The sequence below is a fragment of the Hypomesus nipponensis genome, chromosome 22, assembly GCF_054491055.1.
Source record: "Hypomesus nipponensis isolate SF chromosome 22, ASM5449105v1, whole genome shotgun sequence".
Classification (NCBI taxonomy): Eukaryota; Metazoa; Chordata; class Actinopteri; order Osmeriformes; family Osmeridae; genus Hypomesus; species Hypomesus nipponensis.
In genome coordinates, this window is record NC_140382.1 from 18,667,501 (window position 1) to 18,685,000 (window position 17,500).

Consider the following 17,500-nt stretch of genomic DNA (forward strand, 5'->3'; position numbering starts at 1 on the left):
TGTAGAGCAGTCTGCACTGTGCTGTGTAGAGCAGTCTGCATCATGATGTGTAGATCAGTCTGCACTGTGGTGCGTAGAGCAGTCTGCACTGTGCTGTGTAGAGCAGTCTGCATCATGCTGTGTAGATCAGTCTGCACTGTGCTGTGTAGAGCAGTCTGCACTGTGCTGTGTAGAGCAGTCTGCACCGTGCTGTGTAGAGCAGTCTGCATCGTGCTGTGTAGAGCAGTCTGCATCATGCTGTGTAGAGCAGTCTGCATCATGCTGTGTAGATCAGTCTGCACTGTGCTGTGTAGAGCAGTCTGCATCATGCTGTGTAGAGCAGTCTGCACCGTGCTGTGTAGAGCAGTCTGCATCATGCTGTGTAGATCAGTCTGCACTGTGCTGTGTAGAGCAGTCTGCATCATGCTGTGTAGATCAGTCTGCACTGTGCTGTGTAGAGCAGTCTGCATCATGCTGTGTAGAGCAGTCTGCATCATGCTGTGTAGAGCAGTCTGCACCGTGCTGTGTAGAGCAGTCTGCATCATGCTGTGTAGATCAGTCTGCACTGTGCTGTGTAGAGCAGTCTGCATCATGCTGTGTAGAGCAGTGTTCAGGATCCTGTCTAGGGGAGGAGTGAAGGTTGGACCAGAGCGCTGTCGTGTTGTGTCTCCCTGCCGTTGCATGCTTCTACCGTGGACGTCCGTGCCGTAGAACACCACACAACCTTCACCGCCTCCAACACCCGCCCCGCCCTTGCCCCCTGAAGCCTCGGAATGTGGTCCGGTCGACTTTCTCCACGAACGTTCTAGAAGGCGACCTCTCTTCCCTGCTCGAATGTTGTACAGTGAGGTTGCGACTGGTTGTGTTCTGCTTCTGAGAGGATGTACATGTATAGATGTAGAGAATACGGACAGCAGAAGTATTTTCCAATACTTCTTGGTGCTCGCTTCCTTCACCTCATTCTGTCCTGACTGCTTTGTGAATAAAGAGGTGTTCCAGCTGTCATGTTCCCCCTGTGTAAGAAAATCGCTACTGTGCAGATCAATGCACTGCATGTCTATGCATGATGACCACTGTGGTTTGTGAGCGTCTAAGGCGTTTTATTCCATGCATAGGAACGTGTATTGCTGCTCACAGTACAGATGACAGTGCTCATCGCAGGTTCAAAAGAGACTGCAGATCTTAAGTTGTCTCACAGGTGATTCTTCAAGGTCTGCCTGCTTGAAGAATCATGTTAACAATGATTAATAATGATGATCATAAAAAATAAAAAATAAAGCGCTTTTCTTGCATTTATGTTAGAATACCTCCTGGAGTTAGGGTCATTACAAAAGGGTTATACACAAAGATAAGAACGGCAACAAAAAAAAAGCCTGTGGCTTTTATTTAGTGTTTATATTCAGTTCGTTCACCTGAATTTTCATCCAGTACCATCTCCTTTTTTTATCATTTCAAACATCGCTGTGATAGATCAATCAAGCCTGTATGTTCATACAACGCTGTGATAGATAACAGTCAAGCCTGTATGGAAGGCAGTTTACCGAAGGATACTTGACCCTGTGAAGTTTAAACGAGTTGTCACGTTTTGATTGGTTCCTGGTTCTGTCCTCCAGGTTCAACTTTGAAGAAGAGACTCCAACCACCAACTTTGATACTTTCCCGGCAGCTATTTTAACCGTGTTTCAGGTACACCCTGTTTTTATACATGTATTCATTTATTCATGTATTCATTTACAAACACATTTAAACTTTCATTGAGTATCGCTGAGGAGAGTACTGGTAAATGAGAGCGTTGAGTTTAAGATGTTTTTTTTGTAATTTCTTATTAGCGGAAATTACTGCTCCGTGTCTTATCCTCTGCATGGGCGTAATAACAATCCCCACAATCATCCCTTTCTATCGTTCGCTAAACTGTAGCTTCTCTCCTCCATCTTGTAAGCTTTTTTGCGCAAAACATTTGCGTGAAATGCTTTCATGTGTTTGTACGTAACCCCCTCGCTGTGTTTTGCGCAGATTCTAACGGGGGAGGATTGGAACGCGGTCATGTATCACGGGATCGAGTCTCAGGGCGGCGTTCGAAGGGGAATGTTCTCCTCTGTCTACTTCATCGTTCTCACGCTCTTCGGAAACTGTATCCTCCGACGCCCTTCGTGCACTGGGCTATCACAACAAATTGTCGGTTGTCGTGGAGTCTGCGCAGTCTGTTGTGTGCTTTGGTGTAGGCCATAGGCCCTGTCAAATGTAGGTGTGACATTGTTTAAAATATATTAAAATAACTGAGAATGCGGCCGTTAAATATAATTTTCTTAATAATAAGTAGGGGGATGGATTGGCTGTTTTCAACAAGTGGGTGTGTCATTACATTTAGCAGACGCTCTTATCCAGAGTGACTCACAGTAAGTACAGGGACATTCCCCCAAGGCGAATAGGGTGATGTACCTTGCCCGAGGACACAACATAATTTGGCACAGCTGGGAATCAAACCGGCAATCTTCTGATTAGTAGCCCGATTCCCTAACCGCTCAGCCATCTGACTTCCCTATGTCTTTGGCGAGATGGAAGACGTTATTTCCTGAGCTCAGATCCCGCCCAGACACGCTCCTGAACGTCTTCTTGGCCATCGCCGTTGACAACCTCGCAAACGCCCAGGAGCTGACCAAGGTGGGTGGAGCCAATCCTCCTGACCGCTGCCCTCCTCCTTAACAAATCATTTCCTGGTTGTCGCCCAGTGAGATGTCGTGGTCTCTGTTAACCCTCTGTGGCCATGGCTCTCATTGGCCAGGACGAGGAGCAGCAGGAGGAGGCAGCCAATAAGAAGCTGGCCTTGCAGAAAGCCATGGAGGTGAAGGAAGTCAGCCCCATGTCAGCGGCCAATATCTCCATCGCTGCGTAAGTTCCAAAAGCCCTTAACCCTGCCCCCTTCCCCTTGTCCCCCACCACATTCTCCAAACATGTTGTCTCGGGCATGTGGACCCTACCATTCTCAGCCTGTCCGGCCCTCTCTCACTCAGCATAGATGGTTCAGTCCTCTTCCTGTGTTCCCAGTGTGTGTGTGCGTGGCTGCATCCAGACCTGCTCCCTGTCTGTGTCCTTCCTGCGTGTCGTGAACGCCTGTGGGTTTCTCTTTGGGTGTTTCTGTATAGTGTAAAAAAAAAAAAGTGTTTTTTACCAGTGAGTGTGTTACGCCAGTATGTGTTTTGTTGGGTGGACAGATAGAAAGATATTTCTGTACAGTATACATAATACATTTGAGTGTTTCTGTGTGTGTGTGTTTGCATCCACCCAAGTGTTTCTGTACAGTACAAAATAAGTGTTTTTGTTTTTAGATGTGTTTTTATGTGTACACAAGAGTGTTTCGACAGTATATTTACATCAGTGTTTTCAGTAACATGTTCCCTCTAATCCTCCAGTGTGACACCACACTTTGTGGTGTGTAAATACCCCCCCCCGACATGAATATCCTGCTGCTCCTCCTCGCTGTGTCAGGAGGGCCAATCAAGTGGCCCAGGCTCGATTGGATTCTCAACAACGACCTCAGATCAATATTTGATTCTCTCATTACCCTCAAAACCAAAGGCCGTAATCCACAATCAATACAACTGATCAATAACAGCCTTATCACCTAATAGTCTGTGGATATTGTCGATCAGAATGTTTTCAACGTATGTGAGAAGATCAATATCATCTAACTCTGGGCCGCACGCACAGCCGTGTTCAGTGATGTCAACACAGGGAGAGGGTGAACACTTGACCATTATTGACAGAGTATACTGACCTTTGACCTTCCGTTAAGGTTTGTGAACTCTTATGATGTAGGAATTCCCCATCAGGGTCTACCTATTGGCTATTGAATGATAGTTGCACGACCCTGTCACTGACCTTTGACCTTTGCATAGTGTTTCCCTCTCTACCTATGTTGGTGGTGGTCGGAGGGTCTGTAGGCGCTGATTGGCAGCCACGCTTCCATACCAACACCAGTTTGACTGTGTCTGAATGAATACTGGACTCTGTAAAGAGACTTTGAGGACCTTGAAAAGCGCTACATAAATAAAATGTATTATTATTAGTGCTGTCAAACGATTAAAATATTTAATTGCGATTAATCGCACTAATGTCATAGTTAACTCGCGATTAATCACAATTAATCGCACATTTTTATCTATTCTAAATGTCCCTGATTTCTTTTTGTCCCAATCTTTTTTCAAATTTTAATGCTCTTATCAACATAGAAAAGTGGTTCGGATTGCTTTGTGCAAATTTTTGTTGTTGTTGAAAACAACATTGCAATCGCCTGGCTTTGACGAGGGGGCAGAGAATTCGCATCAGCTGTGTGCTTGGCCATCAAGTGGTATTTCAGACTGGACGTGCTGCGATGATAGCTCAGTTTACAACGACAAAACACACAGATCACTGGTCTTGTCAATAGAACCATTTGGCAACTTTTTAAAAGAAAACTTTCCATTCAGAATCTTATTGGCATCCATTTCGGCATCTCGCGCTCGTCATCCACTCAAAACGTAACGTTAGCCTACTACCAGAGAATGTCTAATATCCGTAAACGGGCTCTGCTACTACTCTTTAGCCAGCTCGCAAGCCAAACGAGTGTTTGGCGTGCCTGTTGTTTTGTTTCCGGTCTAGCTAGATCCGGTGTGGTGTTGTAGTTTTTCTAACGTCGGTAGTTGTTGCAACAGCATGTGAAAAAAACTACAAAGTTTGCTAGGCCAAAAAGAGCGTTAATCGCGCGATAAAATAATTGACGCCGTTAATTTGGGTTTGCGTTAACGCCGTTAATAACGCGTTAAACTGACAGCACTAATTATTCTTCTTCTTCTTATTACCTCCCACTGTGAGTGTGTTGCTAAGCATCAGTGCTGGGTGTAGCTTAGTGGTTAGAGCATCAGATGGCAAATTCAAGACCACGTAAGGTTGAAATCTCCCACTATTTGTGTCAGTGTGGTCAACAGGGTCTACTAAATTATAATACATTCATTTATAATTATTATCTGGAAGAGAGTCCTTCTCTTACAGCGTGTGCAAATTCCAACATTTTGGTCTTATAATATTCACTGTACGATGGATCCACATTCCAACATCAATGTCTCTTGTTGTCTGTGCCATATTTTTAATGTTATGAGTTATGTTTATTTTCATTTTTTTTACCAAGCCTATTTCTCTTAATAATCCTCATGCATTACTCTTAAATGTGGCATGAATGACTGAAGTCATATTAGATTTGATTGGTACTCTGCATTGGAAGGGCTTTGTAAACTTTTCAGTGTATTTAAGTCCACCGTTCATCCAGGTCCACAGCCATCATCACTGTGGTCCTCTCGTTCTGGATCATGCTGTTCTGTGTGTGTCTGGGAACACTTCAGTGGCCGGCCTGGTTCCTCAGGACGGATGAGGGTGACCACACCCTGTCACCCTCCAGAGCCTGAACACAGCCAGACGCAGCCCCTGAAGTGGCACCAGAGCTGTACCTCTGTTCGACTGGAGCTGTCTGTGCTGGCGTGGGAGGGGGACAGGTGGACAGACGGACGGACGGACGGCCCGGACACTAGTCCTCTGAGGCCTGCAGGCTTCCACCTCTCCCCCCGCCACTCTTTTTGGTGTCTCATCCTTTCTTTTGTCTGTGTGTTTTTGTCCTGCATGGGCAGTTTTGTAAAGCAAAATCGAGACGCGCTCTCTCGCAGGTCATCCGTCTCCAGCGTACACTCACCGTGAGTTTTTGCTCTCTGTTTTAATATTCCTCCCTCCCTCTCCTGACTTCTCCCTCCCTTCTCCTCACTCCTCCTTTCCTCCTCCCTTTTCCTCTCCTCTCTTCTTGCCTTCTTCGCTCTTCTCCTCCCGTCCTGCAACCTCCCTAAGTACCTGCCTTGCGCCCCCTCACCCAGATTTCTCTCTCCTCCCCTCCTGCTTCCCTCCCTACCTCCATTCCTCTCTCCATCCCTCTCTCCATCCCTCTCTCCAAGGCTGTTCTCCACCCAGCTCGTGGTGAGAGTCTTGGGTCTAGAGAGTCCACCTGCTCCTGTCAGTCTCTTTCAGTCATGACTCAGCATCTATAATCAGAACCAACAGGTCGTTACAACACTGGAACTGCTTTTGTGTGAGTGAGAGAGTGTGTGTGTATGTCCGCTCTCCCAGGTTAGTCTGCAGATAAACCCCTCTAATCAGTCTTGGGCTCCAGTGAGTTTACACACCGCTGTGCTGAGTCCACAGTAGATTGAAACTCATCCACAATGTCAACGTCTGAAGTAATGATAGTTTAAACTACGCTCTGGTGTGGTGTGAATAATTTATCTGTAAAGGCTTAATGTCTGTCGAAGCTCAACCAATCCCCCTAGCAGCTTGGCAATTACACAACTCGTTATCTGTCACAAGAGGCCTCCGTCCAGAAGCCTGAGAGATTGCCAAACCAAACTCAGTGGCTGAAAGCCAGTACGTCTGCAAACAATGGATCACCAGATCTCAGCAAAGCGGAGATCGTTGGTTAATGCCTGGCTTCTCTGAGGGGATGTGGGTGCGACCTCGCCGCCGAACTGCCGTGTTTGAGTCTGACCGGTCCTGCGGATGAGAAGCGCACTGCTCTTGTGATTGTTGTTGAAGTCGTGACTTTGATGCTGGCGTGTGTACGGTGCGTTCTCTTTGATCTCTCGCCCACGCCACCGATTCTCTTGCTCTCCCCCCCCCTCCCTCTCCTTTTCTCTGTCTTTATTTATATCTTTCTGTCCCTTTCTTTCTCCCTTTCTCTCTCTCTCTCACTCTCTCTCTCGGCGTCTGTCTCATATATTTGTTGTGGCTGATGTCTGTGTGTCTGTCTGCTTACCTGTCTGTCTCTCTGTGCTGTGTCGACCCTGGGGTCTGGTTCTAGTAGGAGCTATATCTACACTCCCAGCCATGGAATCTTAAGGTACAGGTGACTTGAAGGATGTCACCTTATGAGTCCAAACATGCTGTGTGACCCCAACATTCTCACGCCGACTGCATCCTAACTGTATAGACACACATAGGACCCATGCATTGACAATAACTTAAAAGCATGTACATGTCTTAAAGAAAAATGCAAGCCCTGCATCGCAACTACGCAATTTGACTCGTATCTTTAACAATAACGGTGTTTGGGGGAATTTCACTTTCATCAAACAAACATTCAGAGGGAGAAAATGACATCACTCATGCAAGCTATCACATGTATTCACAGTAGGTGATCATCACAACTTATGGTGTTAAACATGTCACTATCACACAGGCAGTCAGCCCTGGAATTGAAGGAAGCATGTTTACACCTATTCATGGTAAACAGCAGGGTTACCATGGTGAGCGTGTGTGTGTGCATTTCCCTGAGGACACACTTGTGTTTGTTTGTGCCAAAGATGGTTGTCTTAAAGTCCAGTTCTCATTGCTCCAACAAGGTCCTACAAACCCTAAACATTCTACTGTTGGTTGTTGGGTTTGGAATGTTAGAAAAAAACCTGATATTTTCACAAACATTCGAAAACCCAACAGCCAACCGTACAACATTTACAATGTTTGTTGATGTTGGACGTTGTTGGTTTAGTGAGAATGGGCCTTTAAGGTGGGCTGAGTTTAATGCCAACATGTAGAAACTTAAACAAAAGGGAAGGGCTTTCAGCTCGCCGTGCGTCTAATACCCCTGTGGCTCTTGCTGTCCCTTTCTCCCTGTGTGTGTCTGTCTTTCTGTGTGTGTGTGTCTTCCTGTGTGTGAGTGTGTGTGTGTGTGTCTTCCTGTGTGTGAGTGTGTCTTCCTGTGTGTGAGTGTGTCTTCCTGTGTGTGTGTGTGAGTGTGTCTTCCTGTGTGTGTGTGTGTCTTCCTGTGTGTGTGTGTGTCTTCCTGTGTGTGTGTGTGTGTCTTCCTGTGTGTGTGTGTGTCTTCCTGTGTGTGTGTGTGTGTCTTCCTGTGTGTGTGTGTGTGTCTTCCTGTGTGTGTGTGTGTCTTCCTGTGTGTGTGTGTTTCTTCCTGTGTGTGTGTGTGTGTCTTCCTGTGTGTGTGTGTGTGTGTGTCCCTGTGCAGCATGGAGCAGCAGCGCTGCAACAAAGCCATGTCGGTCTGGGAGCAGCGCACCAACGTGCTGCGACGCCACAACCTGCGAGCGAGCAGCGAGGCGCTCTTCAACGAGCTGGACCCCGAGGAACGCCTCCGGGTGTCCTCCGCCCTCAACCTGCGCCCCGACATGAAGACCCACCTGGACCGCCCCCTGGTGGTGGAGGCGGGGAACGCTGACAAGCCCCGCCCCCCGGAGGCGGGGCCCTGCGACGACGCGCCGTCGGACGGCCAGCCCCCGGTGTCTTCGTCCTCCGAGCACCCCCGTAAACACCACCGGCACCGGGAGAGGCCCGGGGAGAACGGCCAGGTGGCGGAGGGGAGGGGCAGCCGACACCACGCTCATCACAGCCGCGGCCGGGAGCAGGGGGACGGCCCCCGGGGGCTCCAGGGAGAGAGGAGCCGGGAGGGGGGCCTGGGCCGCAAGCACCCCCACCACCAGGGGGGCTCCCCGGAGGAGGGCGAGGGGTCGAACGGGGCCGAGGAGAGGGACCATCGGCACCACCACGCCCACCACCCGCCCCGGGAGGGCAACGGCGCCCTGGCCATCGGGGCGAGGGCGGAGCGGCGGGGGCGGGGCCAGCGGGAAGGGGGAGGGGAGGGGAACGGGGGGAGCAGGAGGCACCGCTCGCGGACGGTGCGAGCCCAGTCCACACTGGACGGGGAGGAGGGGAGAGACAACGCAGAGAGGGAGGGGGAGAGGGGCGCCGGAGGACACAGGTGAGACCAGAGCTGTGCTGAGCGCTGGGATGGGGGGTGTGCTTGAGTACAGGCGAGACTGGACACTGGAGCGGGAAGTGGTAGAATAGATCAGGATCTCAGTAACCCCTTGAACGTGTGTCCTTACTGTGAAAGAGAGAACGAAAGGGAGGGAGGGAGGGAGGGAGGGAGGGAGGGGGGAGGGGGGAGGGGGGAGGGGGGAGGGAGGGAGGGAGGGAGGGAGGGAGGGAGGGGGGGGGGGGAGAGGGAGGGAGGGAGGGAGGGAGGGAGGGAGGGAGGGAGGGAGGGAGGGAGGGGGGGAGGGAGGGAGGGGGGAGGGAGGGGGGAGGGAGGGAGGGGGGAGGGAGGGAGGGAGGGAGAACGGGGGACATGATGCTCTCGTCAGATGGCAGTATCACAGTATTACACAGTAGCTCCACAATAAGACACACATCAATAGGAAGCAGTGTATTGGAACCTGACCCTAACAATACATCTAATAGCATAAGAACAGTAAGTGTTAGAACACTAAAATCATCAGCAGTGTAATAAATACTTTTTTTATGCCTACTATTTATCTGGTGCTTGCCATGTCCTGAGAATGTCCCTTTTCAGAATGAGCGTATATGTATGTGTACTGTATATATATGTTTATATGTGTGTGTACACGTTGACACTGGGTCTGTTCCAGGAGCAGGCAGATGGATCCAGAGACTGGGCTCCCTCCTGGAGGGGCCCCCCTCGGGCCCCCACTGGCCCCTGAAAGACTGCTGAGAGAAGAAGGGGAGAAACAGGAGGATGAGGACAACTTGAAGAACACCACACGTGACAGCCGGGCCGGCCTCAACAGCAACACCATCCACATCCCAGTTACCATCACCGCCCCCCCTGGGGAGACCACCGTCATACCCAGTCAGTACTCTCTGTCTGTCAGTCTGTCTGTCAGTCTGTCAGTCTGTCAGTCTGTCTGTCTGTCAGTCTGTCAGTCTGTCTGTCTGTCTGTCAGTCTGTCTGTCTGTCTGTCTGTCTGTCTGTCTGTCTCTCGGTCTTCCTCTGTCTCTTTTTCTGTCGCTGTCTCTCTGACGCTGTCTCTCTGTCTCTCTCTATCTCTCTCCCTCACCCTCTTTTTATCTCCCTCCTCCTCGATCCCTCCCTCTGTCTCTCTGTGTGGTAGTGAACAACATAGACTGTGAGAGCCTGGCTCTGGCGGAGGAGAAGAAGGACCTGGAGGAGAATGGTGCCCAAGGCCCCAGGCACATCCTTCCCTACAGCTCCATGTTTGTGTTCGGACAGACCAACCCGTAAGTCGCCACTTCAGCCCTTATTAAACAGGAAGCCAAATCACAAGACCAGCTCGTAGTGTTGACGTAGCAACAGCAGGATGTGGTGTGAACATGGGAGTCAGATGGCCGAGCGGTTAGGGAATCGGGCTATTAATACTGAAGGTGCGATTTCTGGCCGTGCCAAATGACGTTGTGTCCTTGGGCAAGGCACTTCATCCTACTTGCCTCCGGGGGAATGTCCCTGTACTTATTGTAAGTCGCTCTGGATAAGAGCGTCTGCTAAATGACTAAATGTAAATGTGAACTGTTGTGCTCCGAACGCCGTCTGACCTGTGTGTGTGCGTGTGTGTGTCGGCAGGGTGCGACGCCTGTGTCACTATGTGGTGAACCTGCGATACTTTGAGATGTGCATCTTGATGGTGATTACCATGAGCAGCATCGCCCTGGCAGCCGAGGACCCCGTCCAGGCTAACGCTCCGCGCAACAACGTGAGTCAGGCTAGCACGCTAGCGCACAGGCTAGCACGCTAGCGCACACACACATATGCACACACAGAAGCTGCTTCACTCTTATTTACTCACACACACACACTGACACACACACTCAAGTTTTTTTTTTCTCTCACGCTCACACACACTTTCACTCAGTCACACACACACAGACACTTACTCACACACGAACACACACACACACATAAACACACAGCCCCTTCCAGAGAAACACAGTGACCATCCATCTCCTTCGGAACCCCCCCCCCCCTCCCCCCTGCGGGGCTGACCCGGGGCCAGGGTCTGTTGACTGGCCCGGGCCTGGGCCAAGATCAGGGGACCTGAGGATGAGAGGAGAGGGAGCTCTCCGTATCCACAGCAGGAACGCACTCTCACAACCCCACATCTGCCACAGGCTAACTAGTCGCTTCATTAGGGGCTGATGGAGCTGTCAGAAGCTTCTGGGACCCTCCTAATTTCACCTGACAGTCCTGGGAGAGAGAAAAAAAAATGAGATTTGAGATATACGACCACAACCACGGATTGCTGGCGGAAAAAAAGCGTTCCGAGTTCATCTGAGCGTTGCGTACTGACAGGCATAGCTGATTAGCATTCTGGTTGGGGTTTAGTCAGGGTAAACACGGACGCTGGAAGTGGGAGTTGCCAAGGCGATAGCTGCCAGTGCGTGTTGAGGCAGAGTGGAGCTGACAGGGTTGGAAAGATGAAGAGCTGGGTTCTAGAAAGATCTCCTGCTATGGATGCTTCTGTCGGCTGAAGACTGTGTGAAGACCGTCTGAAGACCGTCTAAAGACTGACTGAAGACTGACTGAAGACTGACTGAAGACTGACTGAAGACTGACTGAAGACTGACTGAAGACTGACTGAAGACCGACTGAAGACCGTCTGAAGACCGACTGAAGACCGACTGAAGACCGTCTGAAGACCGTCTGAAGACCGTCTGAAGACCGACTGAAGACTGACTGAAGACTGACTGAAGACCGTCTAAAGACCGACTGAAGACCGTCTAAAGACTGACTGAAGACCGACTGAAGACTGACCGCTAGGCCGACTGGGTTTTGGGACAGGAGTGGGTGAGGAGTCCACATGTCGGCAAGCTTCAAATCGTGCTTAGACGCAAAAACCTTTTTCTCCTCCACTGCTCTCCTTTTATATTCCGAAAGTTAAAGTGTTGAAGAAGTCGCTCATTATAATAAAGAACAATTTTAGGATCACTGAATACTAAATCTGTCAGCAAAATAGGTTTCTGACGTATCGTCTTCTTGTCAGTTTTTCTTCTCCAGGATTGTTCCTCTGCTAGTGGATGTAAGGTGTACAGATGTTCATATAAGCATTTATTTTTCAACTATATTCAAATTTCAAGACACATCGTTTTAAAGTTTACAATCTGCACCTTCGCAATCTGTCTATTTTCATCTCTTACAGGTGCTCAAGTATCTGGATTACGTGTTCACTGGAGTGTTCACCTTCGAGATGGTGATTAAGGTGAGAGAACGTTCTGAATCCCATTAACCTGGCTAAGCACACACATTCCCTCACTGCAAAAATGCCCCGTCAAATTGAAGCACAAAAGTATTCGTTTTGAGCTGGCTGATGCTGAAAACAAGTCCATTTGGCTGCCTGTGCAGCGAGAAAATGTCACTTGACAAGATTTCTGAAAAGAACATGTTTTTTACATAAATTTAAATCGCTGGATAAGCCATTTAGCCATCCAACTAGGTTTTAGGTCTAAAAGAGTTTTTGCTGTGTGGTGTCAGCTTTGATGTCAGTAAATCTGGTGGATGTTAACCTCCCTGGTGTTGGAGAGGAGTTAAAGAAGTCGCTGGTGATGAACAGATCTCCAGCCAGACTAGAGAACGTGCCATCGCCATGGAGAATCGGATCACCCTTGTGACATCACAGCGATAGCATGAGCCCTCTGAGCTGTAGGGGTCAACTCTGATTGGCTGTCGGTTGAAAGAGGTCGAGGTTGTATTGGCTGGCCCTCGAGGGGGGGAGGACCATGGACCAATCTCACTTTAATAACATGTGACCTTTCTGTGACCTTTCTCTGGCCAGATGATTGACCTCGGCCTCATCCTCCACCCTGGCGCATATTTCCGGGACTTGTGGAACATTCTGGACTTCATCGTGGTCACCGGGGCTCTGGTGGCCTTCGCCTGCTCGTAAGTTCCGTTGATGTGTCGTCTGGATGCGCGCTGGCGCCCCCCACAGGACCCCCCTGCTCTCACGCCATGCTGCCTTGGCTAGCAGCTGTTTGGACATGTTTTCCTCCGACTCATCTGTTTGTGTTATGTAAAACCCCCCCCCCCACCCCCCCCCACCCCCCCCCCCACCCCCCCCCACCCCCCCCCCCACCCCCCCCCCCACCCGCCCCCTCTCTTTCTATCTCTCGCTCTCTTTTTTTCTCTCCTACTCTTTTGCACTCTCTCTCTATCTATTGCTCTTTCTCTCCATCTTTCTCGTTCACTCTTTCTCTCCATCTTTCTCTCGCTGTCACTCTCTTTCTCTCTCTTTCTCCAGGCTAATGGGATGTGTGTGATTGGGCTAATGAGCGTGAGGTCGGTTTAGTGGGTGGGGGGGTGGGGAGGGAGGATGGGGGGGGGGGGGGGGTGTTGGTTCCTCTTACTGCTTATGTACAGCTGTTCCTCCATTCCTCCCTGTGGTGCAGACAGGGAAAGTCATCAGGTGGCACACACACACACACACACACACACACAATCCCCCCTTCTCCCCTTCTTAAAGAGAGGTAATCAACCAGCCATGTAAAGCCTGCTCTGCTTGTCTCCAGGGTCAAGGGAAATGGTGTTTTCTCTTCTAAACAGCTCTGTCAATTATTTTGTATCCAGCAGTGCCTCAATGGCGCACGGTTCACACAATGTATTATTACCTGTTGAGAAGCACATGATGTCACTTGTGTATTGTTGCTTTGTAGTGCGTTGTCTCTGCTGTCCTCTGCTTCTCTCTGACCATTAGCCTGTTTGGATATAGATGGTTATCTGCTGTGGTTTCCTGTGTCTCACTGTATCCTTATCTCTGTCTGTCACTTCTACCCACTCCTCTCCTGTCCTCTCTCCTCCTCTCTTCTCTTCTTTTTCCATATTCTCTCTTGTGGCTTGGATTGCTTTCAGGAGCCTTATGGGGTAATGCACCTGTGATTGCTTTCTTTCTTTGTCAGTTTCTCTGCCTGCCTGTCTATCTGCCTGCCTGCCTGCCTGCCTGCCTGCCTGTCCGTCTGTCATTCTGTCTGTCAGTCTGTCTGTCATTTCTGTCTGTCATTCAGCCTATCTATCTATCTATCTGCCTGTCTGTCTATATGTCTGTCTATCTGCTTGTCTGTCTGTCTGTCTGTCTGTCTGTCTGTCTGCCTGTCTCTGTTTCTCTCTCCCCCTAGAGGAATCTGACGATGCATACTGTATCTGTCAAAAACATTCCATCCATTCTCCTCCCACTGGATTCTATGACACTTGTTTGTGTGTTCCATTGCCAAGTGTGTGTTCCACCCTGTGACACCAGGTAGTGCATGTGGGTGGCTGGAGGCCCCATGTGCATCCCTGTTACCGTGCGCTTGCATAACCCACTGGAAGGGACTGCCTTGAACGTTCTCAGAGTAGCGTGTGCCTACTCCTCTCCTGGAGATGTGAGCTGCCTGTCTGACAGACAGACAGAGGGACAGACAGAGGGACAAACAGAGGGACAGACAGACAGGCAGACAGACAGACAGAGGGACAGACAGACAGACAGAGGGACAGACAGACAGACAGAGGGACAGACAGACAGACAGAGAGAGGGACAGACAGACAGACAGACAGAGGGACAGACAGTGGGACAGACAGAGGGACAGACAGACAGACAGAGGGCCAGACAGACAGGCAGACAGAGGGACAGACAGACAGACAGGCAGGCAGACAGAGGGACAGACAGAGGGACAGACAGACAGACAGAGGGACAGACAGACAGGCAGACAGAGGGACAGATAGACAGAGGGACAGACAGAGGGACAGACAGACAGACAGAGGGACAGACAGACAGACAGAGGGACAGACAGACAGACAAAGGGACAGACAGACAGACAGGCAGACAGACAGACAGAGGGACAGACAGACAGACAGGCAGGCAGACGGGCAGACAGAGGGACAGACAGACAGACAGGCAGAAAGAAAGGCAGAAAGAAAGGCAGAGGGACAAGGGGGTTAGCTGACGGATGCCCCCTCCCCCTCCTCCTCCCTCCCCTCCCCTTCACGTGTAACTGATCTCAGGCCGTCAGACAGGAGCTCCTAAGGAGAGCACGTCTCTCTTGTCAAAACGTCACGTCGCCTCCTCATCCCGGAGGTTGTCTCGTGAGAAGACCCGTCTGAGTCGGCCTCTTCTTCCACCCTGGCCCCGCCCAGATCAGCAGGCGGTGGGGCGGGGGGGGGGTTCTCCGCCCTCCTACTCGACTCGACAGCATCCGTTTTTTTCGCTGTTCTCGTTTTCCGTGACGATATGTGTTGCTGACGCCGTACCACCTTTTTCTGCTTAGACTGGTTCTTTTGGTCGCTGTTTCTTTACCCTGCTTTGTTTTTCTCTGTGAAGCCGCCATGATTTCTTCTGTCCTTTGGGTGTTTCTGTGTGTGTTTTATGGTGTTTCTGTGTGTGTCTTTTTCGTTGCTTTTCTTCACCAGATCGCAGCAAAGCGTGGCCAGGTGGGAACCAACCCTCTGTCTATATCATTGACCCCTGACCCCTGACCTCTCCTTCAGTCCAACCGCCCCCGCCCCTAACTCTCCCGATATGAATCTCTCCTACCACGTCTGACCATGGTTTATCCTGGCTGGGATAGCCATCCCCATGCTAGCCCTCCTGATGCGAGCCTGCCTTAGTGAGCCCTTCACCTGATCGCTTTCACAAGACGACAGTCTTGATCCCGGTTTTCACTTCCAGACCCCCTGCTTGTCTGTGGGGGTCTTAGCGGGACACTGTACCTACGCATGCTTGTGCAGTATGTCTACTGGAAGGCTAAGATCAAGCTGATACATCCTCATGCACCAGCAAGTTTCTTCACTGCATGTCCACAGTACTGAGAGATTGGGTTTTGGCTGTCGTCATGGTTGTCGTCATGGCGACCGAGGTTAACCTCTTATGCCTGGGTGCTGCACGCGAGGCAATCTAGGTCGATGGACACATCTTCGATGTGATACACACACACACACACACAACGTAGCACATACAAACTCTCTCTCACACATACACACACACACACACACAGTGTAACAGATACACACTCTCTTTCGCACGCACACACACACAAACACTGGCGCCCTCCGCCCACGGCTCTTTTGAAAGCTATTGGGGAGCGTTTCGCTCACAAACGTGTTCTCGATCCTTCGCCGGCGTTGCGGTTGACGTAACTGATTGCATGCCATGGTTACCGAGTCCTCAGAGCATGAGGGGTGCATGCCAGTGTGAGCCCTTCCACTTCCCCTCAGGGGGGGCCAAGTCAACACACTCAATCTGAACCATGACCCCCCCACTCCCCCCGCCCTTCCCCCTCTCCCATCTGTGGTCACAGTATCCACTGATTACCAATCTAGGGACTCATTCTAGCCCTGATCCCTCGTGTGATTGGTGCGCATGGCTCAGGTGGAGTTTGAGGCGTGCGTTGAAGTCGTGTGAATGCTAAAGTGATCGTTCCAAACTTCACGTCTGGGAGGTTGAGGGGCTCTCTGTCTCTCCCTGTTCAGCAGGTCGATGAAGCACAGCGAGGGGGCAGGCTGTTCACCCAGAGTCTGGTCCCTCTCTTTCACTCACTCACTCTCTCTCTCTCTCTCTCTCTCTCTCTCTCTCTCTCTCTCTCTCTCTCTCTCTCTCTCTCTCTCTCTCTCTCTCTCTCTCTCTCTCTCTCTGCTCTCTCTCTCTCTCTCTCCCTCTCTCTTTCACTCACTCTCTCTCTCTCTTTCTCTCTCTCTTTCTCTCTCTCTCTCTCTCTCCCTCTCTCTTTCACTCACTCACTCTCTCTCTCTCTCTCTCTCTCTCTCTCTCTCTCTCTCTCTTTCTCTCTCACCTCCTGCCTGCAGGTCTCTATTTCACACTGAATTTAGAAACTCCAGCTTTATCCATATTGATGTTAGTGTACTGATTGATGTTAGCCTGAGAGTGTGTGTGTGTGTGTCTGTGTGTGCACGCACCTGCGTGTGTTCGTGTGTGTGTGTGTGTGTGGAGGGCGAACAGAGACGAGCCATACCTAGACACTTGGACAGATGCTGAGGCTAAGATGCACAAGGCTTTAGTAACACTTTCACACACACGGCCACACACACTGTGCTACACACACACACACACACAGACACACACACACACTCACTGTGTTACACACACACACACTGTGCTAAACACACACACACACCCACACACACACACAGTACAGTATACACACCCTCAAACCAAGCATCTGAAACACATCCTCCACTGCACACAGGGTTTCTCCCTCAGTTAGTCTAATCCTCCATTGAATCTAGAGACCGTGCTGAAGATTCTGCTGTTCAAACGGACACGCCCACAGTGTAGACAGGGTGGGACCAGCGCTCCTTCTGATTGGTGGACCACTGTGAGGGTGTGTGTGTGTGCTTCTGAAGTGTCCGTGGGTTAACGTCTGTCCTGCGTGCCACACAGAGGGACCAAAGGCAAAGACATCAACACCATCAAGTCCCTCCGGGTGCTGCGCGTGCTACGACCCCTCAAGACCATCAAACGGCTGCCCAAGCTCAAGGTAACAACCCCTGACCTCTGACCCCTGAGCCCTCCTCTCGTGACCCCTCAAGCTAGGGGGGGGGGCACGCTTTGGGGACAACAGAGAGGACAGACGCTCGGCCTAAGAAGTGACTTGTGTGGAAGATAAGATGACTACATGAGGGATGGGTGTGGGGAGGGGGATGGGGGGGAGGGGAGGAGGCGGGGGGGGGGGGGAGGAGGAGGGGGGGGCGGAGCGTCTA

The 17,500-nt window shown here is 50.6% G+C and overlaps 1 protein-coding gene across 1 annotated transcript in view; it reads left to right on the forward strand.

Annotated features, from left to right (window-relative positions):
• cacna1bb (calcium channel, voltage-dependent, N type, alpha 1B subunit, b) overlaps positions 1-17,500 on the forward strand; it is a 100,910-nt gene that overhangs the window by 52,308 nt on the left and 31,102 nt on the right. The window contains exons 18-29 of the mRNA XM_084687069.1: positions 1,593-1,665; positions 1,993-2,110; positions 2,573-2,640; positions 2,762-2,868; positions 5,637-5,699; positions 8,012-8,761; positions 9,432-9,652; positions 9,915-10,041; positions 10,382-10,511; positions 11,955-12,014; positions 12,588-12,694; positions 17,181-17,277. Of these exons, the coding sequence (XP_084543195.1) occupies positions 1,593-1,665; positions 1,993-2,110; positions 2,573-2,640; positions 2,762-2,868; positions 5,637-5,699; positions 8,012-8,761; positions 9,432-9,652; positions 9,915-10,041; positions 10,382-10,511; positions 11,955-12,014; positions 12,588-12,694; positions 17,181-17,277 (1,921 nt within the window). The remainder of the gene's footprint in view (positions 1-1,592; positions 1,666-1,992; positions 2,111-2,572; positions 2,641-2,761; positions 2,869-5,636; positions 5,700-8,011; positions 8,762-9,431; positions 9,653-9,914; positions 10,042-10,381; positions 10,512-11,954; positions 12,015-12,587; positions 12,695-17,180; positions 17,278-17,500) is intronic.